General features: G+C 42.0%; 1 protein-coding gene across 2 annotated transcripts; it reads right to left on the bottom strand.

The window, feature by feature from the left end:
* Positions 1–202: 202 nt before the first annotated feature.
* rasip1 (Ras interacting protein 1) lies at positions 203–25,476 on the bottom strand. Of its 2 annotated transcripts, none has more exons than XM_060921649.1 (16): positions 25,104–25,476; positions 24,023–24,144; positions 22,986–23,437; positions 22,348–22,608; positions 21,735–21,967; positions 14,490–14,648; positions 13,861–14,065; positions 11,413–11,711; positions 10,898–11,059; positions 9,652–9,692; positions 4,239–4,393; positions 3,437–3,549; positions 3,019–3,313; positions 1,896–2,059; positions 1,424–1,565; positions 203–1,281 (listed from the first exon to the last, which is right to left on the bottom strand). In XM_060921649.1, exons 2-16 carry the CDS (start codon positions 24,142–24,144, stop codon positions 1,103–1,105), a joined length of 2,982 nt encoding a protein of 993 aa, XP_060777632.1. In that variant the 5' UTR covers positions 25,104–25,476; the 3' UTR covers positions 203–1,102. The 2 variants fall into 2 exon arrangements, with proteins under 2 accessions (XP_060777632.1, XP_060777633.1); XM_060921650.1 differs by having other exon boundaries at positions 25,131–25,476.
* Positions 25,477–25,761: the final 285 nt, after the last annotated feature.

The following is a 25,761-nucleotide window of genomic DNA, read 5'->3' as shown; positions in this document are numbered from 1 at the left end:
ACTTGTCTTGCTGAACTGTTGCCCCTGTTGCTCAGAGGGATCTGCTGGTAATAATTCCTTTATTAAACCTCTGTGTATTGGGACCGTGTGTATTGCCATCGCGCCCCCCAGCGTTCATTAGTGGAATGACATGAGCAGCACTTGGCTGCCATGGAATTCGTGAAAGCACACCATAACCAAGACATGTGCAAAAACGAACTGGTCTCATGATAATCATTTTTATTGGCAATATGTGAACATACAACACATGGATAAAATATTTCATGCATCTAGGTGAACCTTGTCAGTGTACGATGAGGTCAGTGTATTAAAGTGAGAAGCAGATGTTGGAGATGGGTCGGGAGTGTAACATGTTGTCAGGGCGGGTGAGATCACGGATAACTCTGAAGCACAAATTTTATAGAGCAGTGATGGGACCTGGAGGGGATGATCGGGGCACTCCACTCTAAACAAGGGTAAAAAATCTTACGCCATAAAGAAAGGATGTCGGGTATCTTGCTCAGTGTACTGTAGCTGTTCACTAAAATTTGTTTATACAGAGGAAAAACACAAACATCACATGGTGTGATTTACAATGGGGTAAAATATGTCACATATATACTATGATGTGAGAATTTATTATATAACCCTTAGTGTTAGAGCGCGTTAGTGTAGATCTGGTCTAGGTGTCACCAATAATGATGTTTTACAGTCCTAAAAAGTAAAAAGAGTGAATATCAACAAAATATTTCAAAAACCAAAATGTAAAGTAACCACTGCAACCAGGCAATGATTATACAACTTACTGTGGATATGTAACATGATGCACAAGTTATACAGTGAAAGACCCTAATGGAGCAAAGTTTGATTAAAACAATAATGTTGGGCCATTTTGAAAAAAGTGTCTTTTGCACCATTTAAATCCTTCCTAAGAGATTTAAAGGATTATCGCCCATGTCATTTAGAAATACTCTATGAAAAACTCTCAAAAGCAATTTGTACTTGCATAGAGAAAAAGTGATATGTATTGCAGTCTTACAGATGTGCTTTATTGGCCAAGACTTTGGTGTGTCTTTTGTGTAAATTTAAATATTGTTTATCCCAGAGATTCTGTATTCTCCTACTACAACCTAGTTCTCTGATTGGCTGGAGGTTCGTCCTGATCCAGACCCCACAAGAAAGTCCGCAGACGTGTCACTTCCTTTTGGAGCTCAGGGTTCGGGATTGGCTGAGTAAGGTCCAGGCTTGGGGTTTCATTGGGTAGGATCAGAGGTGGATGGTCTAGGAAACTCTCAAAAATATCTAGATTTAGGAAAAACAAACAAAACACCCCCAAAAACTTAAAGTTTATATACTTCAAGCACTTGTTGTATGTTGTTCTGGATAAGAGCATCTGTTAAATGCCGCGTAATGTAACATTTGCTGAGCAGAATTAGCTACTCACCGCCTCCGAGTTCAGTGCCTGGGGGTGGAGCCCAACAGGAAGGCGGAGCTCTGGCTGGTCCTAGCTTATAATGAGTCAGAAGGTGGTGAAGCTGTGCAGGACTTAATAAGGTATGTTCTTCCTGTAGGCTGGCCCAAGATGACTGATAAGACAGACAATGATGTTAAAAAAGAGGACATCTTGAGACATGGCTTTGAACGTATTCCTAAACTTCTGCATAGAGTGTTTTGTAAGTGCCATGGGCTTTGTAAGGGCTCGGCTTTTGGCTCTGTATCTTTTATAAGACATTAGATAAATGTTGAAAGATAGCTTCAATTTGGGTTCATTCCATATTTCTTCAGGATATGGATACGGATATGACCTTTCGAGAAAGTTCTGTAGTACATTGCAATTATCCATATGATATCATTTATCACAGTGAAAATCAAGGTAGTGTGTGTTAAATTAATCATTTTTGCTCTTAGACTTTTACCTGAATAAGGCGGGTTTTAGGAATGCACAGGAAGTTGACAGTGTTTGAGAGCTTTTTGAGGAACTCTGAGGCGATATCTCCTAATCCTGCCCCCTGTAGCCAGTCTAGAACCAGGTCCAGATTAGTGCGAATCTGCACTGCACGTGACCAGGAAAACAAACTGTCTGAAACAGCAGAGAGAACACAATCAAGTTAAGAACAGCAGTACGCACAATACACATTTCTGTTTTATGTTTGACTTTAAAGGAACAGTCCACCGTACTTCCATAATGAAATATGCTCTTATCTGAATTGAGACGAGCTGCTCCGTACCTCTCCGAGCTTTGCGCGACCTCCCAGTCAGTCAGACGCAGTCAGACGCGCTGTCACTCCTGTTAGCAATGTAGCTAGGCTCAGCATGGCCAATGGTATTTTTTGGGGCTGTAGTTAGATGCAGCCAAACTCTTCCACGTTTTTCCTGTTTACATAGGTTTATATGACCAGTGATATGAAAAAAGTTCAGTTACACAAATTGAAACGTAGCGATTTTCTATGCTATGGAAAGTCCGCACTATAATGATAGGCGTACTAACACCTTCTGCGCGCTTCGACAGTGCATTGATATCTGAGCTCCGTATCAATGCGCTGTCGAAGCGCGCAGAAGGTGTTAGTACGCCTGTCATTATAGTGCGGACTTTCCATAGCATAGAAAATCGCTACGTTTCAATTTGTGTAACTGAACTTGTTTCATGTCACTGGTCATATAAACCTATGTAAACAGGAAAAATGTGGAAGAGTTTGGCTGCATCTAACTACAGCCCCAAAAAATACCATTGGCCATACTGAGCCTAGCTACATTGCTAACAGGAGTGACAGCGCGTCTGACTGCGTCTGACTGACTGGGAGGTCGCACAAAGCTCGGAGAGGTACGGAGCAGCTCGTCTCAATTCAGATAAGAGCATATTTCATTATGGAAGTACGGTGGACTGTTCCTTTAAGCTGTGTTCACGAAATGCAGTTTTGCTGGCTGGCTGAATCTCTACTCTTTCTCTTTCTCTCTCTCTCCTAGCTTATACTAACTTTTCACTTATTTGATGTTGACTTCTCAGTACTGAACAAATACAAAATAATAAAGCAATGCTACCTCTCTCAAGCAGGGTGTTAAGGAGCGAGGTGTTGGTGAAGAAGAACAGGTAGCCGAAGGTCTGGGAGGTGAGAGGGGGAGAGAGGCAGGCCTCGCGTGTCAACTGCAAGGAACAGCGATACACTTCCACCAGCCCTGCTACAGTGGGGGGTAGATTAGATACATCACTTTCCTCACCCCCTTCTCCTGCAACACTGTGACTATCTCCATCCCTCATTCCAGCCATATCCTTCTCTTTCTCTTCACTGGAGAAAGGGTTGGTGTCCAGTAGCGTGGGGAGGAGGGAGTATAAGGTCTGATGGAAGAAGAGGACGTCGAAGAGATGAAGACGACTTAATTTTTATTTTATTTGCACTGAGCCGTCAGTCACACTGTTAATATCTCAAGGCACTATGCAACCACATTACCTGCCTCTTACCTTTGTCAGGTGATACACACACTGCTGGAAAGTGTGCATGATGACATCATCCAGCTGCGCCAGTGCGTCCGAGCAAGTGTCCATGTCAGCTGACAGAACGGGGTCACCTGGAGCTAAATGGGAGGAGGCGACAGAGCTTACGGATATGAAAATTGGAATAAATCCATGAGGCTGTATTTACTAATCAGAGATACGTTTATAAAAGCATATGAGAAAGGAAGAAGGTCAGATGAGGCCATGGTGTGTAGTTCCATGCCTTCCACACAATAGAAAAATGAGCAGCAATTCAGCACACTAGATAGTCGATTATTTCCATATGCAAGTAGTTCCAGCACAGTGGTGTTTGTTTTACAGCTGCAAATAATTAGATAGAAGAGAATATAAAGTGCATGTCTGTTTTGACTACTGTGTTGAACATAAACAGCAGCATGAGCAAATGTGATGTGGAGACAATGATTCAAGCCTATAGAGACATAACAGTTTTATTTTACCACATAGTACGCTGCATTTATTTATTTTATTATGTTTTATTTATTTTTTTACTTTGAGAAAGTAAATTTATCTGTTAAATTTATCCACTGAGGAAGCCATGGCCTAATGGTTAGAGAAGTAGCTTTGAGACCAAAAGGTTGCTGGTTTGATTCCCCAGACCAGCAAGAACGGCTGAAGTGCCCTTAAACAAGGCACCTAACCCCAGGCTGCTCTGGGTATGTTGTATGTCGCTCTGGATGAGTGTCTGCTAAATGCCTGTAATGTAATGAGATACAAGTTGCTTTGATTTATTTATTTTTAATTTCCTCACCCTCAAACTCCCATTCCTTCTCCATGGCCTCTACTTTGACCTGGAAGAAGTTGAGAAGCTCGGTGGCATTGGACATCCAAAAAATGAGAGGTCGGAGGTCAGAGGAGAGTTTCTGCACGCTAGGAGGAAGAAGGTCAGCCTCGGACTCTGGAGAGCTACACGCACATGCACACACACACACCGCACACTTGTAACCTCCATTAAAAACACAAAACACATTTATCTATTCTGTGAATGAACAGCAGTGGACTTGATCCCAAATCTCTTTTCATTGAATTAATCGGCAGGCGATTTTATCCAAAAATGATTTAGATTTGACGTACGCAACGGTGAACAATGGAGGTTTAAGGGCTTTGCTCAAGCATCCAGACAAACAGTGATGGGATGTGAAGTTGCAATATGATCAGTGCTGCAACTAGCTATGAGGACACACAGGTCCAAGCCTCTGAAGTTTCAGAAGGCTTTCTTTCTTTTTTTTTTTTACCGCTCATCGAGCCTCCAGTCATCAAATTCAGTAATATAACAGTGACATCTAATAATGTGGTGTCAGAATGGCAAAAAAAAAAAAAAAGTCTTCCAAGACTACTGAACCAGCAGTGATGATTGGTTCTCAACTGACCTGAGGAGCTGAGCTGAGTAGGACACTTTAGGTTTGTGTATGGACTTAATCATCCACTGTGTTTAGCTATACTACGCTACCAGACTATAACTTCTTGTTGAGAGACAACACACATCTAACACAGCTACACTCTATGGCCAAAAGTTTGTGAATACCTAACCATCACACTCATATGTATGTGGTTCTTCCTCAAACTATTGCCGCAAAGTTGAAAGCACACAATTGTATAGAATGTCTTTGTATGCTGTTGCATTACAAATTTTCCTTCACTGGAACCCAAACCTGTTCCAGCATGACAATGCATCTGTGCACAAAGCACGCTCCATGAAGACATAGTTTACCAAGGTTGGAGAGGAGCTCAAGTGAACCACACTCAAAAAAATAAAACATTGGATTTACTTAACCGGGTTATGGCAACCGGTCCAATGAAACTGTGTTAATTTAGATGTATTGAATACAGTTATGTGTTGAAAAACTCAACATAACTGTATTCAATACATCTAAATTAACACAGTTTTGTGGGACCGGTTGCCATAACTCGGTTAAGTAAATCCAATGTTTTTTTTTTTTTGAGTGCACACAGAACCCTGATCTCAACCCCACTGAACTCCTTTGGGATGAACTGGAACACTGACTACACCAGGCCTTTTTACCTGACATCACTGCCTGACCTCAGTAATGCTCTTGTGGCTGAATACACTCAAATCCCCACAGTCATGTTCCAAAATTGAGGAGAAAGCCTTTCTAGAAGAGTGGAGATTATTATACCAGCAAAGAAAGACTAAATCTAGAATGGGATGTTCAATAAGCACATATGGGTGTGATGTTCTGGTGTACACATACTTTTGTCTATATAGTGCCTGATATTAATGGCTGAGTTTATGCCACCCCACCAAAGCGCAGCTCTATGGATATTTACCCCCTATATCAGAGACTCTGAGAGAGCGCTGATTGCGATTCGCAGGGTATTGCTTTAGAGCTAAACAAGAACTTGCTAGTGAATTGCTTCTTTGGACCCCCCGAAATGGCCATCTTCATGTGGGTCGTCCCACAACAACGTATATTGATCAACTCTGTTCAGACACTGGGTGCCAGCCAACCAACCAATCTCCCAGCAATGATGATGGATCGTGATGGATGGCGTTGGATGGGTCGAGTTTATCCGAGTTTGCTCAACCAATGATGATGTCATGCCATGATATAAATAAATATGAGTGTTTATAAGGGCACTGGGTAATACTGCTAGCCAAATCAGCTTGCTGATTGCAGTAATGTTAGCTGATGTACCATGCATTAGCTGTAGGGTACATGGCATTTTTGTATGCTTTTTCAGTCATCATTTATGGGATGCAAGAGAAAAAGGGTGATGAGTACATGCACAAAGAAAAAGACGGAGAGAAACAATTGTAAATTCAATAAACTTAGACTAATTTGGGTCAGAGCCATTTATGGAGGAATGGAAGCATTTTGAGTAGAGCACATTTAGCATTATGGTATATGACGCGGTCCTCATTAAAAGTTTGATCCTGGTTACGGCCTTCAATACAATCTACATGTAACTCGGTTGGATACGTAACCCACCAGCACACTACAAATTACAGTATAGCTTATGCCATCATGTGTTGTCCATAATCCGTCCAGCGTCATCCACATTTCAATAAAATTGCTTCTTCTCTCTTAATTCACCAATTTTTATTCTTTTTGGCAGGAAGGTAGGGGTACCTAGGTTGCATATAACTTCTACCCAAGTTTGCATAATTGCACTTAATGAAAATACGAAGTAATTAAGCCCTAACGAGCAGTTTCCACACAAATCGCTTCTTCTCCCTCAGTTCTTCACCAGTTTTGATTCTTTTTGGCATGAAGGTAGGGATACCTAGGGTGCATATAACTTCTACCCAGATTTGCTTAATTACAATTCTTAATGAAGTTATGGACTAATTAAGCCTTAATGAGCAGTTCAACAAAAAATCGCTTCTTCTCGGTCAATTCCTTGCCAGTTTGGATTCTTTCTGGCAAATAGGTAGGTATTCCTAGGGTGTATATAACTTCTATGTATAGCTTGTACAGTGGTGCTTGAAAGTTTGTGAACCCTTTAGAATTTTCTACATTTCTGCATAAATATGACCTAAAACAACATCAGATTTTCACACAAGCCCTAAAAGTAGATAAAGAGAACCCAATTAAACAAATGAGACAAAAATATTATACTTGGTCATTTATTTATTGAGGAAAATGATCCAATATTACATATCTGTGAGTGGCAAAAGTATGTGAACCTTTGCTTTCAGTATCTGGTGTGACTCCCTTGTGCAGCAATAACTGCAACTAAACATTTCCGGTAACTGTTGATCAGTCCTGCACACCAGCTTGGAGGAATTTTAGCCCATTCCTCCGTGCAGAACAGCTTCAACTCTGGGATGTTGGTGGGTTTCCTCACATGAACTGCTCGCTTCAGGTCCTTCCACAACATTTCGATTGGATTAAGATCAAGACTTTGACTTGGCCATTCCAAAACATTAACTTTATTCTTCTTTAACCATTCTTTGATAGAACAACTTGTGTGCTTAGGGTCGTTGTCTTGCTGCATGACCCACCTTCTCTTGAGATTCAGTTCATGGACAGATGTCCTGACATTTTCCTTTAGAATTTGCTGGGATAATTCAGAATTCATTGTTCCATCAATGATGGCAAGCTGTCCTAGCCCAGATGCAGCAAAACAGGCCCAAACCATGACACTACCACCACCATGTTTCACAGATGGGATAAGGTTCTTATGCTGGAATGCAGTGTTTTCCTTTCTCCAAACATAATGCTTCTCATTTAAACCAAAAAGTTCTATTTTGGTCTCATCCATCCACAAAACATTTTTCCAATAGCCTTCTGGCTTGTCCACGTGATCTTTAGCAAACTGCAGACGACCAGCAATGTTCTTTTTGGAGAGCAGTGTCTTTCTCCTTGCAACCCTGCCATGCACACCATTGTTCTTCAGTGTTCTCCTGATGGTGGACTCATGAACATTAACATTAGTCAGTGTGAGAGAGGCCTTCAGTTGCTTAGAAGTTACCCTGGGGTCCTTTGTGATCTCGCCGACTATTACACGCCTTGCTCTTCGCGTGGTCTTTGTTGGTCGACCACTCCTGGAGAGGGCAACAATGGTCTTGAATTTCCTCCATTTGTACACAATCTGTCTGACTGTGGATTGGTGGAGTCCAAACTCTTTAGAGATGGTTTTGTAACCTTTTCCAGCCTGATGAGCATCAACAATGCTTTTTCTGAGGTCCTCAGAAATCTCCTTTGTTCATGCCATGATACACTTCCATAAACATGTGTTGTGAAGCTCAGACTTTGATAGATCCCTGTTCTTTAAATAAAATGGGGTGCCCACTCACACCTGATTGTCATCCCATTGATTGAAAACACCTGACTCTAATTTCACCTTCAAATCAACTGCTAATGCTAGATGTTCATATACTTTTGCCACTCACAGATATGTAATATTGGATCATTTTCCTCAATAAATAAATGACCAAGTTTAATATTTTTGTCTCATTTGTTTAACTGGGTTCTCTTTATCTACTTTTAGGACGTGTGTGAAAATCTGATGATGTTTTAGGTCATATTTATGCAGAAATAGAGAAAATTCTAAAGGGTTCACAAACTTTCAAGCACCACTGTATATAGCTTGTGTGAGTCCTGGGTATGACTTTAAACTGCAACTGGTGGTGAGTCTCAGGTCTGGGAGGACTTGAGTATTGGAGAAAGTGGAGTTACCCCTTAATCACCATTGCTCCCAGGTCCACTCAGACCCGGAGTGGTAGCACCTGCCTAAGTTCCAGCTACGGGTTAAATATTACATCACCAATAAGGCGCTGGCAGCAGGGCGCTTTTTGGTACAATGTGGCAGATGAACCCAACAGGATCAATGGCATGAGGAAGAACCACTCAGATGGCCAAGAGATGGCATCACTCAGTAAGTCAGTTGTCACTGCAGGGCAAATTCTATATCTATCAGGTCTGTGGCACTTTTTTGCACCGCTTGGCATCAGGTCTGGAGATCCAGAAAGACAACATGATAGGGGCACGACATTGTCTTACTTTACTATGCAAGGCACTTCGTTCGGAGAGGAGAATAGTATGCAAGAGCTCACAAGGCCAGACATTCTATGGCGGCTTGGTCGAGCTGTTCGTGTCACCACTGTGGGCAACTCTGTCGCTCTGGTGCGGGCCTCGCGGCCTATCTGCGTTTCTGCGCATCCTAATGAAGCAGTCATCATCACTAGCGATGGACAGCTGACGACGACGATATAGCTTGTATATAGTGTATATAGCTTGTAACATTTATTGTGCAAGGTGGCCCACTTTAGGTCTTTCCTTCTTGACTAGACTGGGCTGGAGTGAGCTGTGCCATCATTGACAGTCTCGTTGTTTTTTTCACAATTACACCTGTAGCAAATAAGTCATAATTACAGTGCTTTTTATATGGGAACTCCAGGCTTCTCCAGGTTTTGATGAAGCTGGTGGTTTTCGCTTAGCCAAATTTATCCTCCAATCAGCATATCTTCTTTACATTTATATTTCTATACTAAGGTTTATTATCCAGCTTAATGCAAAATGATTCAGTTAACATGCCATTATAAGGAGTGTGAGGAGTGGAAGTGTGGAAGCATTCACTGTTTCTTGGAGTTCAGGAGGCTAAGTGGGCCAAATGGATGAGGCTGTGATAAACAGGATGGCATGTCAAGCAATTCACATCCACCATGTTAAATTCAGAAGTCAGAAGTCAAGTCTTACTTTTGTGTGGGATGTTTGTCTCCAAACTCTTGAATGTTCTCCTGAAACATGGATAATGAAATGCAGAGAGAGAGAGAAGATTAGAGCAGACTGGGATAAATGCTTGGGCGGGTGTGTTTGGCCAATGTGTCCGGACAATGACAGCACATTTTCCAAATGGGTGGAAATGACATCAGTCAACCTCTGTTTACAAACTCTAGCGAAATACCAGTGAAAGCCCATGTGTGTGTGCAGCTGTGGCTCCTCAAACCACAGCCTGCTCCAGCCCCAGTTCTTCACAGCACACATAGGCACGCACGCATGAACACACACCCTGTTGTCACTAAATCCTATTTGCTGCAATTTTGTTTTGGTTATATCATGTCTTCTCTTCACTCTACACATCTTTATGTGTGATCTTAACAGAACGGTAGACTAACAATGCAAACATGAATAGGACACAGACCAAGGGTTAAAAAAGTCTATTTGTAGCATAGTGCTGCTGAATCCTCAGTTCTGATTGGACAGAAAGGGTTGATTAATATTCTAGAATGGCATGACTCCGACACTAAATGACAGGTTTTATTATGTGCATTCTGATATATTAGTATTTCTATAGTAACAACTCCACATGAGCAGAATTTAAAAAAAAAAAAAACAGTGTAATTGTTGATCTGGAGGAGACATTTATTTTGCATTTTTGGAAGGAGTCTCCAGTGTCAGTGCCTTGTAACAGTGAGAGGTAAAGGTGTAACTTTAAGTTTCTTAAACGGAAAAATCTTTAGGACATACGGCTCTGCAATCATAGTAACTTGACAAGCTGCTTCTTTTGTATTATTAACATCAAGACACAGAAAAAAAGAGGGTGATGAAGGAACGACTATTTATAGGTGTGGCTTTAAGCGATAGAAGGAACTAACTTTTTTGTTGGACATTGCACAACATTAAACCTAACTATAAATGGATAAATATGCAGCGTTTTATTCCTTAATAAATAAAAGCTTATACGACTGTAGGAATCAAATGCTTCTGGACATGCTGTTATAAAAATCTCACTTGAAAATTATCAAATTTAATCAACTTTAGTGTGATAATGATATCATACCAAACAATCATTGATTATTTTCCTATAACAGCATGCTAAGAAGTTGTTTTATTCCTTATATGGCATTTGTGAAACATTTATGAAATTTAAAAAAAAAACAAATAGATAAGAATTAAAGCGCTTGATTCTTTTTAAAAATGATAGTAGATTGTTTATTCTCACCCACACAATCGCCTTTATCTGATTGGCTGCCTTTAACAGCAGCTGTGGTGTTAGTGCAGGATCCAGATGTTTGGAGGCATGGTCAATCATGAGTGACAGCAGATAAGCTGGTGCTAAGGGTCCACCACCTGAATCCGGAGTCGAATTCTTTGAGATAATTTCCTGAAATAGAAACAGAATGTGAAATACAGAGAAAGATAACTTATTATTAACTTGGTTGGTAAGTAGCTGTTGCTGTAATACTGCAGTTATGTAAAGATGAAGGACTCTGGGTAGAATCACAAGAATCATTTTGTAGCTGCTATTTTGACCTATTGTAATATTGAATTACATTCATAATAATCTTCTGAATATTAATAACTAATGGACAAAACCTACATGTATACTCTTGTAGTATTTCCATGTATCAAACTCATTTGTTGAAATATTTATCGACAATCATTCCAAACTGCGTTTATATGAAGAAACTAAACTCAAGCTATAACTAATAGTAGCATGTATACCAGTTATTGTACCTGTAAGAGGATATCTGCATGATTTGCCTGAAATTTAAGCACTGCCTCAGTGGATCCCAGATATTTCCTGAGAGCTTCCTGCCTGTCCATCATGTTTCCAGGGCCAAAGGAAATCGTCCCGTCGGCCTGCAAGGGTAAAGCCAGTGCTAAGGGCGGGGCGGGGGTCACTCTGGGGTCACGGTACAGGAATACGAAGTGGCCGCCAAGTCCTATGAGATCTCCAGGCTTAAGGACCGCCTCTCTGTACAGGATAACTCCATTATGACTGACAGCTCCTCCTCTGAATGGGCGTAGCAGAGCTGTGGGAACAATAGGGAGCAGTTTTATGGATCATGAGTTCAAAAAATGTAAACGAATGGCTGTGAACTGAGATTTTACTCAGCCAGAAGTGCACAGCTGCACTCCTGGTTCACCAGAGTCCAACACAGTTTGGTGGTTTCTTTGGTCTAACACATCTAATTCAACCTTATCAGTTATTCAGAAGACAAATCACAAAATTGTGATGGACTCAGTGTCTCTAGCAACACAGCTGGGCTCGAGTCATTGAATCAGGGTGGCTCCAGATTGTGTTTTATGGAAGCATAAAAAGAAAGTCATGAACTGGACTTTTTTAATGCATTCAATGAAAAGTGTGCTGTATATTTGTAACTGTTAAAGATGAAGAGAGGTGTGCTTCAATTTATAACTGCAGTTTTTTTTTGTAGTTTTAAGAGGTCAGAAATTACAAGCGGTAGAGAAGACAATGGACAATTAAAACCTCTAAAGATATCTCTCATCAAACATCCATCCATTATCCATAAGTGCTTATCCTGTGCAGCGTTACGGGCAAGCTGGAGCCTATCCCAGCTGACTATGGGCGAGAGGCAAGATACATCCTGGACAAGTCGCTAGATCATGGTAGGGCTGACACATAGAGACAAACAACCATTCACACTCACACCTACGGTCAATTTAGAGCCACCAGTTAACCTAATCTGCATGTCTTTGGACTGTGGGGGAAACCGGAGCACCCGGAGGAAACCCACGCGGACACGGGGAGAACATGCAAACTCCATACAGAAAGGCCCCCATTGGCCACTGGGCTCGAACCCAGAACCTTTTTGCTGTGAGGTGACAATGCTAACCACTACACCACCGTGCTGCCCAGTTTTACAAATGTATATCATTTTGTCCAGTAAATTGTCTGGTGGTTGTGCTGCTGGTTTCCAGCTGATGAGACAGTTGCAAAACATCTGACTGGGTGACACATTTATACATATATGTATATCACTCTGTTACATGCAATTCACTGTCATACATAATGCTATTACAGATGTACAGACATTATATGGGCAAAGGTATGTACAAACCTGACAGTAACACCCATACATGGGCCTTCCCAAAGTGTTGATACAAAGTTGGAAACATACAATTGCCAAATGTCTTTGCATTAAAAATTTCCCTTCACGTGACCTAAGAAGCTCAAACCTGTTTTAGCATAACAATGCCTATGTGCATCCATCCATTTTCTGCCGCTTATCTGGGTCCGGGTTACAGGGGTAGCAACCTAAGCAGAGCAGCCCAAACTTCCCTCTCCCCGGCCATCTCCACCAGCTCTTCCGTGGGAATACCAAGGTGTTGCTAGGCCAGCCGAGAGATGTAATCTCTCCAGCATGTCCTGGGTCTGCCCTGGGGTCTCCTTCCAGTGGGGCATGCCCAGAGAACCTCTCCTGGGAGGTGTCCAGGGGGCATCCTAACAAGGAGCCTGAACCACCTCAACTGACTCCTTTTGATGTGGAGGAGCAGCGATTCTACTCTGAGTCTCTCCCGAATGACCAAGCTTCTCACCCTGTTTCTAAGGGAGATCCCAGCCACCCTGCGGAGAAAACTCATTTCAACTGCTTGTATCCGTGATCTCATTCTTTCAGTCACTACCCACAGCTTGTGACCATAGGTGAGAGTGGGAACGTAGATGGACCAGTAAATTGAGAGCTTTGCCTTTTGGCTCAGCTCTCTCTTCACCACAACAGACTGGTTTAACATCCGCATCACTCCTGGTGCTGTCTGTCCAACGTGCACAAATTGACACCAATAAAGATGGTTGACTAAGGCTGGTGTGGAAGCACTTGGCCTGAACTCAACCCAACTAAACATCTTTGAGATGAACGGGACCAGCAACTTCATACCAGACCTTCTAGTCCAACATCAGTGCCTGATCTCTTGTGTGCTTGTGGCTGAAAGAGCATAAATTCCAACAAATCTAGTGGAAAGCCTACCCAGAAGAGTGAAGACTGTTATAGCGGTAAAGGGGGAACCAAGTCCACATTAATGCCCATGGTTTTGTCATGTGTTGTTCAATGGTCAGGTGTCCACATACTTTATAATAATTATTCCTTATACACTGTTTGTCATTTATTCAGCCTTTTCCTGACATTTAATTGAGTTTGTGGTCTGGGACAGCTGAAATACCTTGACCGCGGGGTTGTTCAGGGACAGCTGAGTCCCTCCTGACGAGAAGGTGACGGACAAGCAGGTCAGGAGCTGAAAGGAAAGTGTCCACTCTAAGAGGCCTCTTCCCTTTCCGCTCCCGTTCTCTGTCTTTCTCCCTCTCGCGGAATGTCGGCTTCCGCCCGAAGACGTGCGTGTGGCCCGCCATGATGTACAAAACAAAGTCCTGATTGAATGAGATGGAAAACCAGAGTCAGAAAGAGAAAGAAAGGAGGTGAAAGAGAGAGAGAGAGATCAAGGGGAAAATATCATTGCCATTTTTAGTGTGGTTGATAATGACTATCGGCCCAATCTTCAAACTTAAGTTGATCAGAAAGGCAGATCTGATAAGGAATGAAGTGGGTTACAGTTTTCAACAAAGTGGTCTTGTGTGAGGTCATTGTATAGTGAGGCCATATGTTGACACAGTGGGTTTATAGAGCTATTGTGTGGCCCATGTGGGCATTGCAAGCCTCTGTTTAGCTGTTTTGTGTTGTGTGTTCAATGCCATATCCAAAAGGTATGAAAGAAGAGATGGTATGCTGTGATAATAGTGATGCAGGTATGATGTCAGGGCAAGCAGTGTGATAGGGTTGTGCTGCATGTCTAGCCTTGCTTTGGTCATAGCCCTGTAGCAACAGGAAGTAAGGACGGTCCGTAGGTGGGAGGATCAGGCTCTGGGACATCACTTCCAGGTCACAGGCATCTTTCTCATCTTCAACTGTTCGTGAGTTTCTGTCTGCCTTACCCACAACCTGCGATCCAGTAACCTTTGGCATAAGACAGATGCTGCTTATTCAAATATTCCACATCCAGTACAGGGGTGAACTGATGCAAAATTAATCTGAATCAGTTACAAACTATTTTGTATATATTACATTATTCTATCCACATTCACTGGATATGAGCAATCGCGTGCTCTGTTTGGCTACTCTGCTACTAGGATATCAGTACATAAACCATGAGTAGAGAAAAACAAAATGGCGGAGTGTGTTGCTGAACCAACCAAGGATGAAATTAAAACTCTACTCAAAAACAAAACCCTAAAAAATACCAAAAAAGCAACAAAATACAGAATGAAGGTACTTGATGGTAAGAACATATTTTTTTTATTTTTTATTTTTCAAGAATTATTATAGCATTTTTCACAAATTGCTACTGCCATTTCGCCAGTTTGTTTACATTCTAAGCGGAAATGATTGTGTCGGACATTTTGTATAAAGTTTTTATTTACCGAATTTGCAAAAAATAAATAAAAATGCTCTGTTTCTCAAAATCCAGTGAATGTGGATAGAATAAAACAGTTATTCCACTCAATCTCATCGTACATGGCTTAGAGCCGACATGGCGCTACGCACCTCGTCAGATAGCTCATATACGACTTGATTTTGTGGAATAACTGTTAAATATATTACAAACAAAGAAAACATTGATGCAAAAATACATTTATAATAGACAGAGGTTGCCAGTGACATCTTAGAAACTTGAAAGCTTGAAAACTGGAAATCCAAATTTTCAGCAGTGATTCAAGGTGAGAAAAACTAATGAGGAAGAGAAGACTAAATAAAACAGAAATTGTCTATACCTCACAATGCAGCATATTAAATATTGATTGTAACTAGTACATGTTTCTGTACAGTATACATTCAGGAACACTTACCTCATACTTACAACCATTAATGAACGTCTACATACAGTATAGGTGAACTTTACAGGTATACAGTTACTGACTGTAGTTTTTCTATTGCTATAGACAGTTTCTCACCTTCACTGTATCCAATACACTCTATGTCTATCAGTGTATTATAGCCACCACTGACCAGATATTATTTGTGTAGTGGATCGTTATGGGTATAGTAGTGATATGGACCTTCTACCAGTTGTGAAGCTGGTAGAAGTGAATCAGGCACAGTACTGATGGTAAGTTTAAAACAAACAAACAAACAAACAAACAAAATGCTGGGTCCATTTACTGACTAGCAATAGGCAGACTGATGAATTTAGTGAACTGATACTTTCAATCTTGACATTTCTTTTTAAAACGCTATATTAGTGAAAGAATATTGATACTGTGAGCTGTTTTTTAATCAAAACACGAAAGCCCTGCTCAGTTACTCACTCTATCTATCTATCTATCTATCTATCTATCTATCTATCTATCTATCTATCTATCTATCTATCTATCTATGGTACTGTGCAAAAGTCTTGGGCCCCCTATTTTTTTCATACTAACTTTGTTATAGATTTCTATTTTATGACTTCTACATTATCAAGTCAGTACAAAAACATTTTAAAGTCCAAACGTTCGTTTTCCAGCACAAAATTAAATATTACAGAAAAAAAAGTTTGTATCTGAACAGCATATTACATAAGAGAGCACTTTTCAGATTAAAAAAGAAAACATAATGAAGGCTGCTGGGTTTTGGTGCAAAATTAAGAAGCAAGTGTGACAGTCAAAGAGTCCAGAAGAACTGTGGCTGGTTCTGTAAGATGCTCAGTAAAACCTACAGCTCATTTCCTTATCAAACTGCACTCACTGGACCTCAGACTACTATTTTTTTTTCAAAGCAAAGGGTCGTCTCACACCAAATATTGACTTTGTTTAATTTATTATGGCTTACTGCTGCTTATAGTATTTTTTTTTAATGTTGAAACATTTCATTTCATTATGTTTAAGCCATTTTTGGTCTACAGCATTTCTTTACATGTGCCTAAGACTTTTGCACAGCACTGTATATATTTATATAAGTATTCATCCCCCCTGGTGTTTGTCCTGTTTTGTTGCATTACAAGCTGGAATTAAAATGGATTTTTGGAGGGTTAACACCATTTGAGTTACACAACATGCCTACCACTTTAAAGATGAAAATTGTTGTTTTATTGTCATACAAGCAATAATTAAGATGAAAAAAAAAGAAATCTGGAGTGTGCATAAGTATTCACCCCCTTTCGTATGAAACCCCTAAGGGCCTCTGCATGCTCTTGCGGCAAGGCTTTCACAGATAGCTTTTCGCAGACAGTTGTAATTTATCGCTGAGCGGGGAGTAATAGGCGTGCGTGATGTTATTCACCGCTACAACGCAAGGGGGCGCGAAGTCGCGAAATCACTAGGAGTAGTTGGTGGGTGTGGTTAGTGGTGTGTTTATCCTCCGGTTACTTATAATGACTAGAACTGGAGTTGTGCAGATGTACGTACTTCCTCACTTCCTCGATCAACCGCTCTTCGTGCTGCTCCATCTTCGCTCGTGTTTTTAAAAATGGCGGTCGTGAAAACAAAACAAACCGGGAAAGTAGGGAAGCGGAAGTGTGTGTACAGCGGATGTAGAGTGGACCAATCAGAGCCCTCTTGTCTGCGACGCTGTCTGCGAGGCTTCTGCGGTGGTCACAATTTTTGGGAGGTGCGCGCAGAGCGTCTGCGAAGGGGGGGCTACGCAGATGCCATCTGCGACGCCATCTGCGAGGACTGCGTTGTCAGCATAAATTGGCCTTAAATAAAAGCTGGTTCAACCAGTTCACTTCGTAAGTCACATAATTAGTTGATTAAGATCCACCTGTGTGCAATCAAAGTATCACATGATCTGTCACATGATGTCTGTATAAATCAACCTGTTCTGGAAGGACCCTGACTCTGCAACACTACTAAGCAAGCAACATGAAAACCAAGGAGCCTCCAAACAGGTCAGAGACAAAGTTGTGAAGAAGTATAGATCAGGGCTGGGTTATAAAAAATATCCTAAACTTTGAATATCCCACAGAGCACCATTAAATCCATTATAGCAAAATGGAAAGAATATGGCACCACTACAAACTTGACAAGAGAAGGCTGCCCACCAAAACTCACAGACCAGGCAAGGAGGGCATTAATCAGAGATGCAACAAAGACACCAAAGATAACACTGAAGGAGCTGCAAAGATCCACAGTGGAGATGGGAGTATCTGTCCATTGGACCACTTTAAGCCATACACTCCACAGAGCAGGGGTTTATGGAAGAGTGGCCAGAAAAAAATTGCTTCAAGAAAAAAAATAAGAAAACACATTTGGAGTTTGCCCAGCAGCATGTGGCAGATTCCCCAAACACATGGAAGAAGATTCTCTGGTCAGATGAGACTGAAAGTGAACTTTTTGGCCATCATGGGAAATGCCATGTGTGGCGCAAACCCAACACCCTGAGAACACCATTCCTACAGTGAAGCATGGTGGTGGCAGCATCATGCTGTGGGGATATTTTTCATCTGCAGGGACAGGAAAGCTGGTCAAAACTGAAGGAAAGATGGATGGCACTAAATACAGGGCAATTCTGGAGGAAAACCTGTTTGAGTCAGCCAGAGGTTTGAGACTGGGACGAAAGTTCGCATTCTAGCAGGACAATGACCCTAAACAGGCCCGCCGACAGGGGGGGACAAACGGGTATGTTGTCCCGGGCCCAGGAATGGGGAGGGCCTAGAACTGGGCTCTCATGAAGTTGCGATTATTTTATTTCATTTCAAAATGTGTTGATTTGGGGGAGAAATGTGCTATATTTGCATTCAATAAATGATTTCTAGATCTTTTGCCTTTATTGTCTTTGAAAAAGGCGTCAAGAACCCCCTACCACCCCTAATGCAAAAATGGTTTGGTCTGACTCTTTGATTAAGGGGAAAAAACCGACATCGTTCGATCATAGCGCTTCGACAATCAGCGTGCGTGCCATTTGCCAGCATGCACAAGTCAGGAGCACAGAAAAGAAAAGAGAAAAAGAGAGGAAGAAACCAAGAGACTCAGGGGCTCACTGCATAAATATTTTTAAAAAGATTCAGATGATGCAGTGGGCGGCACGGTGGTGTAGTGGTTAGCGCTGTCGCCTCACAGCAAGAAGGTCCTGGGTTCGAGCCCCGGGGCCGGCGAGGGCCTTTCTGTGTGGAGTTTGCATGTTCTCCCCGTGTCCGCGTGGGTTTCCTCTGGGTGCTCCGGTTTCCCCCACAGTCCAAAGACATGCAGGTTAGGTTAACTGGTGACTCTAAATTGACCGTAGGTGTGAATGTGAGTGTGAATGGTTGTCTGTGTCTATGTGTCAGCCCTGTGATGACCTGGTGACGTGTCCAGGGTGTACCCCGCCTTTCGCCCGTAGTCAGCTGGGATAGGCTCCAGCTTGCCTGCGACCCTGTAGAAGGATAAAGCGGCTAGAGATAATGAGATGATGCAGCAGGTACTAGCAAAGGCAGTGGGGCAGCTGAGCCAGGTGTAGGGTGACCATTCGTCCGGATTTCGTCCGGACAGTCCGGTTTTAAAGCTGTCTGTCCAGAAGTCTGTCATGCGTCCTCACTTTTTACATTTTGTCCTCATTTCGGACCCTCAGCCGCCACCGTTGCATCAATCGTCACAAATCCCCGCCCATTATTTACACTTGCTATTCTGCGATGACATACAGGCAAAGATAGCCTACAGGGATTTCTCGTATACAAACATTCGCGCTGCGTGCACAGCTGATGGAGCCTCTGCAGCCTCTGATTGTCTGGAAGCTGCTGTCATTCAAAAGCTGCGCTCACGCGATTGACTGATTTTTGCTCCTCCGAGCTGCGCGTGCAGTGCGAATGTTTCTACGGAAAAACCTATGAATGTTGGCACGCATGCTGTTGAACAATACTCATGCCGAAACGAAAGACATCCTTTAAAAATGCTTGGTGCTTAGAGCATCGTTTTGTCGGCAAGAGCCAAAAAGGAGAACACTTCGCCTTCTGCAAGCTCTGTCGCATTGACATTGATGTGGGAGAGGTAAAGGTGCGATAGACAGACACGCGGACACAGACCGCCACAGAGAGAATGCCAAATGTATTGCCAGGGTTATAGGCCAAATGTAAATGACATGGTTGACTGTCATTTTTCATATTTTTCTTTTTGATATTTTTTTGGATGAGCATAAATGAACACAACAATGTTTTGTTTTTAGTTTAGTTCCTGTGGATAAGCCAAGGCCAGTATAGTAGGCTAAATGACAGTAGGCCTACATGTTTCTTGACTCATTTTTCGATTTTTCTTTTTTTTTTTCTTTTTGATAGTTATTTTCAAGTGAATAAATATGTTGGCCTATGGCATGGCAAAGACTGTTTTTTCAGTGTCTATATATGGACACAACTCTTTACAGTGACTTTACAGTGATGTTTTGTTTCTTGTTGACATGGTCTTGACCATCATTTTCCACATTTCTCTTTTTGATAGGTGTTCCAAGTTAATAAATATATATTGACTTCATACGTTTTTTTTAATAAGTTTTTCTTACCCCCCCCCCCCCCCCTCCCCCCCGTAACGCGACGGTGTCCTAACTTTAGGGCCTTTGTCCTCACTTTTGGACACAAGTGTCCTAACTTACAGACTCATGTCGGTGGTCACCCTACAGGTAAGACACAGCCAACTTTTTCCAGCCCCGTAAAGTAACCCCAACCAAGGCACGCGCGGCACGCAATTCATGTTACAAACGAGGGGAGAGCAAGTCACACTGAACACCATATCAAACGCACAGGGCATTGAATCATTTCATAACCACAACGGCTTAATAACATTGTTTCTCATATATCTGATTGAAGCTAAGAATATTCACATTAGCCCGCAATCATATCCCGCCGTTTCTCGAGCGGTGTGGTGTTCTCTGCTTTTCACACTGGACAGTACGCACGCACAGTATACTATGTTCGCCCCCAGCCCTGCCCGAAATCCCCCATCCATCGCTGCTCCTTCAAGAGCACCCCAATCGCGTGATTATAGTAGACTATCCACGAGTTTAGGAAGGCATTGCGGGGGCTGTCGCATGCAGGCTTGGGGCGTAACGGAATACATTTAATGGCGTTCGGTTAAAGGATGTGTGTGTGGGTTGGCCCGGGGGGGGGTTTGTTAGGGGGGACCCATTCAGAGCATTTTGTCCCGGGCCCAGCCAAAGCTGTCAGCGGCCCTGACCCTAAACATACTGCTAAAGCTACACTGGAGTGGTTTAAAGGGAAACATTTAAATGTCTTGGAATGGCCTAGTCAAAGCCAGACCTCAATCCAATTGAGAATCTGTGGCATAACTTGAAGATTGCTGGACACCAACGCAACCCATCTAACTTGAAAGAGTTGGAGCAGTTTTGCCTTGAGGAATGGGCAAAAATCCCAGTGGCTAGATGTGGTCAGCTAAATACCCCAAGAGACTTGCAGCTGTAATTGCAGCAAAAGGTGGATCTACAAAGGATTGACTTTGGGGGATGAATACCTATGCACTCTCCACATTTCTGTTTTTTCATCTTAATTATTGTTTGTGTCTCACACACACACACACACACACACACACACACACACACACACACACACACACAAAACATTTACAACTTTAAAGTGGTAGGCATGTTACTGTATGTAAATCAAATGGTGCTACTCCCCCCCCCCAAAAAAAAAAAAAAAAATCCATTAATGCAGTAAAACAGGACAAACACCAAGGGGGATGAATACTTTTGCAAGACACACACACACACACGTGTGTGTGTGTATATATATATATATATATATATATATATATATATATATATATATATATATATATATATCTGTGGTATTGCCTATCTGTAATACTGATCAGCCTCTCCCATGATGCCACAGGACCCCAATCCCAATGCAAACACTGGTAGCTGGATATATAATGGTAGGTGGACTGGTTTGTGTTGTTTAAACCCCCAGCATCCCGGTTCCACCTGTACTCTCGTACCTGATGCTTTGGTATTTCAAGTCAAGTCAAGTTTATTTGTATAGCGCTTTTAACAATAGACATTGTCGCAAAGCAGCTTTCCAGAATTTTAATGACTTTAAACACAGGGTCTTCTTCCTCCTCTCTGTCCCTACTTAACTCTCACCTGTCCTGGCTCTGTTGCAATCATGCTCACAATGTTCTTCCTGTCCTGTGCTCCACCACTAGTTGTTGCATTGCCACTGCGTCTGGAGTCGTTGTTGGCCTGGTTGCCCTGGCGGCGTCTCAGAGTGAGGTTCATGTCACTTATGCTCCTTCTGAGTTCAGTATTGCGCCCTCGATGACCTCGCTCCTCATCAAAACCACCCCCTGAGGCCATGCGGCTCCGTCTCCAGCGCACTGCCATTAAAACAGTATGCAACATTTCGTTTTCCTTTGTTTCTTGTTTTACAAGATTTTTGGCTTATGTAAACTATATAAAAAGAGAAAGACTCAATTGCAGTGGAAAGCTTGTTGTACAAACAGAGTTCCATATCAATATTTGGGTTTGTGCATAGAGATGTAATGTAATATATATAGGTACTTATTCATAAAGACTTTAAAGGTGCTCCCCCTCTGTGCTGCATAAGTTGATAAAAAACAGATGTTTTTCTTAAAGAACATCTGTCAAAGGTCTCTGTGTTAGAGCTCTACAGCTACGTCACGTTTTAAAATGTCTTACATAGCATACCTACTTATCATTGCTTTGTAGATTAATTCCAAAACAATCACTTCCTCACCTTGGTAGTTCTCGCCATCCCTCTCCCTCTCCTTCTCTTTTTCTCTCTCTTCCCTCTCATACTCATCTCGCCGCTGGATCTCAAATCGACGTTCAAAGCCCTCCTTGGGCCTCCACATGTCCACTAGCAGCAAGGGACATTCCCATGGTGCTACACCTCTACGACATTCAGTCTGCCATTGTACAACTCCATCTGCTTGCTGAATGGGCTTTCCAATGACATCACACAACAGGAAGTCTTCTGGAGAATGCTTCTGCAGAGCTGGGCAGGTGCACAGGAAATTGAAACATTTGTAAGGAAGTGACATCATCATAGGCAGGTAGAAGACCGAATAAAATTGTAGTTGAGCTAAATTGACTCAATTTTACCGATGTGCTCTCAGTAATTAGGTCAATTTTGGGGGACATGTGCCAACAATGATAATATCTAATCATAACGATTATGGGACTGGTTCCTCCTTGAAGCTGTAATGCGGTTGCACTTCTTCCAAGCAAGCAACTATTTTGAAACAATTACATTACAGTGGGATAAGAACCTGACTTTTGAGGTGTGAAAGGGATAGATTTGAAAAGCATGGACCTAAAATACCCATAATCCTCCACTGGTCCACAACAGGAAGTGATGTCTGGCACACTTACCAATGTCATCACTCTCGCTGTCCCTCTCTCTCTCAGTGTATCTGGTGATGACTTGCTGGATAAGCTGTCGTGCCGTAGAGTGGATGTTAGCCAGCAGGCTACGGTAGTTAGCTCCGCTTGAGAGAGCATCACCATAAATCTTCACTAGTCCTGGGGCAGAAGATGATGCAGGGGGCAGGTAGTGATGCAGTGATGGAGTGGCTGAGTGAGCCCACACTTCCCTTTCACGATCTCCAATGGCACGGTCACGATCACTGTTGGACCGCCCTCTCAAGAAGAGGTGGGATAGACGCTTGGCACGAGACTGCTGATTGGCTGGCCGAGGACGAAGGAAGGCAGGGTTAGGCGAAGGCGAGGGTGGAGCAACAGAGGGGCTAGAGAAAGAGTGAGCAGTGGGAGATGCTGGGGGCGGGGCCTCGTGCACAGAGGCCGCATCTGAGCTAGTCGTAGATCTGAGGAAGTGAATATAATGTGGGAATGTAATTGCTTTAAAATGGACTAAAAACACACATATTCAACAAAGTATGAGCGTTTAGTGTATTCTTGGTTTTTTTTCCACTCCAGAAACCTTATATCAAAACCACAATCACAACTTCTCCCTCATGATTCACAAATTATGCAACAAAAACACTGTTTATAATCTAGACATGCAGTAACATTTAGAAAGATTCATCTATTCCTTCTATAACTACAGTGTGTGTATCATTTGGAAACAAAAACAGGCATGTTTATCGGGGAGTTTGAAAATGCTGCCTGATTGGGACCACAATTTAATTAACAGCTCAACAGCTTGGGAGTTTCTATTCAGGGTTTTGGAAAAAAAAGAAGAAGAAGAAGAAGAACCCAGTAAGGGTTTAGTGTAATGACTCTTAGACCCCCACTGTTTGGTGAGCCTGAGTACTGGTGCTGGAGTGGAGAAAAAAAAATTACTGTCCATTGTGGTTCATTGCATTTCATCACAGACAAAAGACGTATGCATTACAAATAAATAATACTACAAGAGTGCAGGTTTTTTCCATTAAATCCAGAACACTGACTTGACTGATGCTGCACTTGGCCAACGTGCTCCCAGCTTGGCAAAGTGTTTCCGTGGAGAATTTATCCACAGGCCCACGGGGAAATGGAGCTTCCCGAAACGAGGACTACCTGCCTCCTCCATCTTGGAGGTTGGATGAAGAGAAAACAGCAAAATATAAAATGATATATTTTGAACTGGAAGGGTTAAGCAAGACAGATAGAGCAGATGAGGATCAAGATGAAGACATGAAAATGAATGAAACCCCCCCCCCCCCCACACACACACACACAACAAAAGAATTCACTGAGCTCATAACATGAGTCATCTTTTAAGAGCTTAATATCATTAGGAATTTTTCCTTTTTGCTTGTCATTAATCTTTTGCTCTATTGTACTCAGCCAAATCAGCTTACAGGGTCTGAGTTATTGGCAGTGTATGACATCAGTCAATAGGCGACAGGAAATCCTGAAATATCCTTTCGAGTAATCAGAACATGCAAGGTCGAATGTTTTTCCTGCTTTGTTCAGCTTGAAGCAAAACCTCAGAGAATATTAATGTCGAGCTAGTGAAGAATCCAGAAAATACTTAGGGCTTTGGGGAAAATGATTTATTTTGTATTCTTGTCTGCAAGTTAAAACCAAGGCAGGCAGTTTGGCTTTGTTGCTCTTGAACTAAGCAAAAGTCCTCGTAGGCCAAAGAAGAATCAGTCCACAACAAGGAACCGACATAGTGTTACTAGTATTAATATTGTACTCAAGCCCTGAATATAATACTTATTCGAAGCATTAGAACATGGCAAGATTATAAAAGTAAACATAACATCGACATTTCCAGACTGGTTGAAGCCCTGAACACTTTTATTTATCATTTATCTTGCCATCAAGCCTTTATATGGAGAACTTCTCAAACATCAGCATTAACTGCTACTCATATTCCAGAAACGCTTCGCACTTGAGTCGAGAAACAAATCCTTATATAGAATCTAACTTCTAATGAACCGATTTTATTTTTTTTTTAATGGACAGTGGAAATCATACGAAAATGCGAATGACATTTCAAACAGTTTTAATATGAAGTATAGAGTAAACGTTTCCTCTCACCAGCAAATGACTTTCAGTCTGACTCACCTACTGCGACACGTTTGTATTAAATCTGGTTAATTCTCCTTCAACGCTGCTGTTGTCCTGATAATTTTGCTAGACCAAGCGAATATATTCAAATATATCCTTTTGAGTTTTGAACCAGGTTTTATGTCCTTATTTCAAAGAAATGAAAGTTGATAAGTCCATTTTTTTTGGGGGGGGGGGGATGGCCTCACGGTGCTTGATCCCGTTTTCTCTCCAGGGCAAATCAATCTTCTGGTTCTCCTAACATTTCTTTACTTTTCTTTTCTTTTCAACACATTTCCCAACACTTCTAATAAGTCTTGCTTTTGCTTTCTCTGGCTCCCTCGTTTCGTTCTTTCTCTCCTGATCTGTGCCTATAGATAGAGAAACAGGCCCATTGTTCTTAGTGACAGAATTTCCTTCCCCCCCTTTCTGGACAACACCTATATCCTGAGAGAGAGAGAGAGAGAGAGAGAGAGAGAGAGAGTAGAACTATTACGGTATGAAGTAAATAGTGTACACGTTTATTACGGCGTTATAGCGTTCGTTTTGGGGTCTGATTGGACTCATTTGAGCGCTGTGGGTTTTGATTGAATGCTTGGGATGTTCCTGTGTAGCTGGATGATTGGAACTGAGATGATTTGAAGCTGCA

The sequence above is a fragment of the Neoarius graeffei genome, chromosome 5 (assembly GCF_027579695.1).
Source record: "Neoarius graeffei isolate fNeoGra1 chromosome 5, fNeoGra1.pri, whole genome shotgun sequence".
Taxonomy (NCBI): Eukaryota; Metazoa; Chordata; class Actinopteri; order Siluriformes; family Ariidae; genus Neoarius; species Neoarius graeffei.
This window is presented reverse-complemented; position numbering and strand designations above follow the sequence as displayed.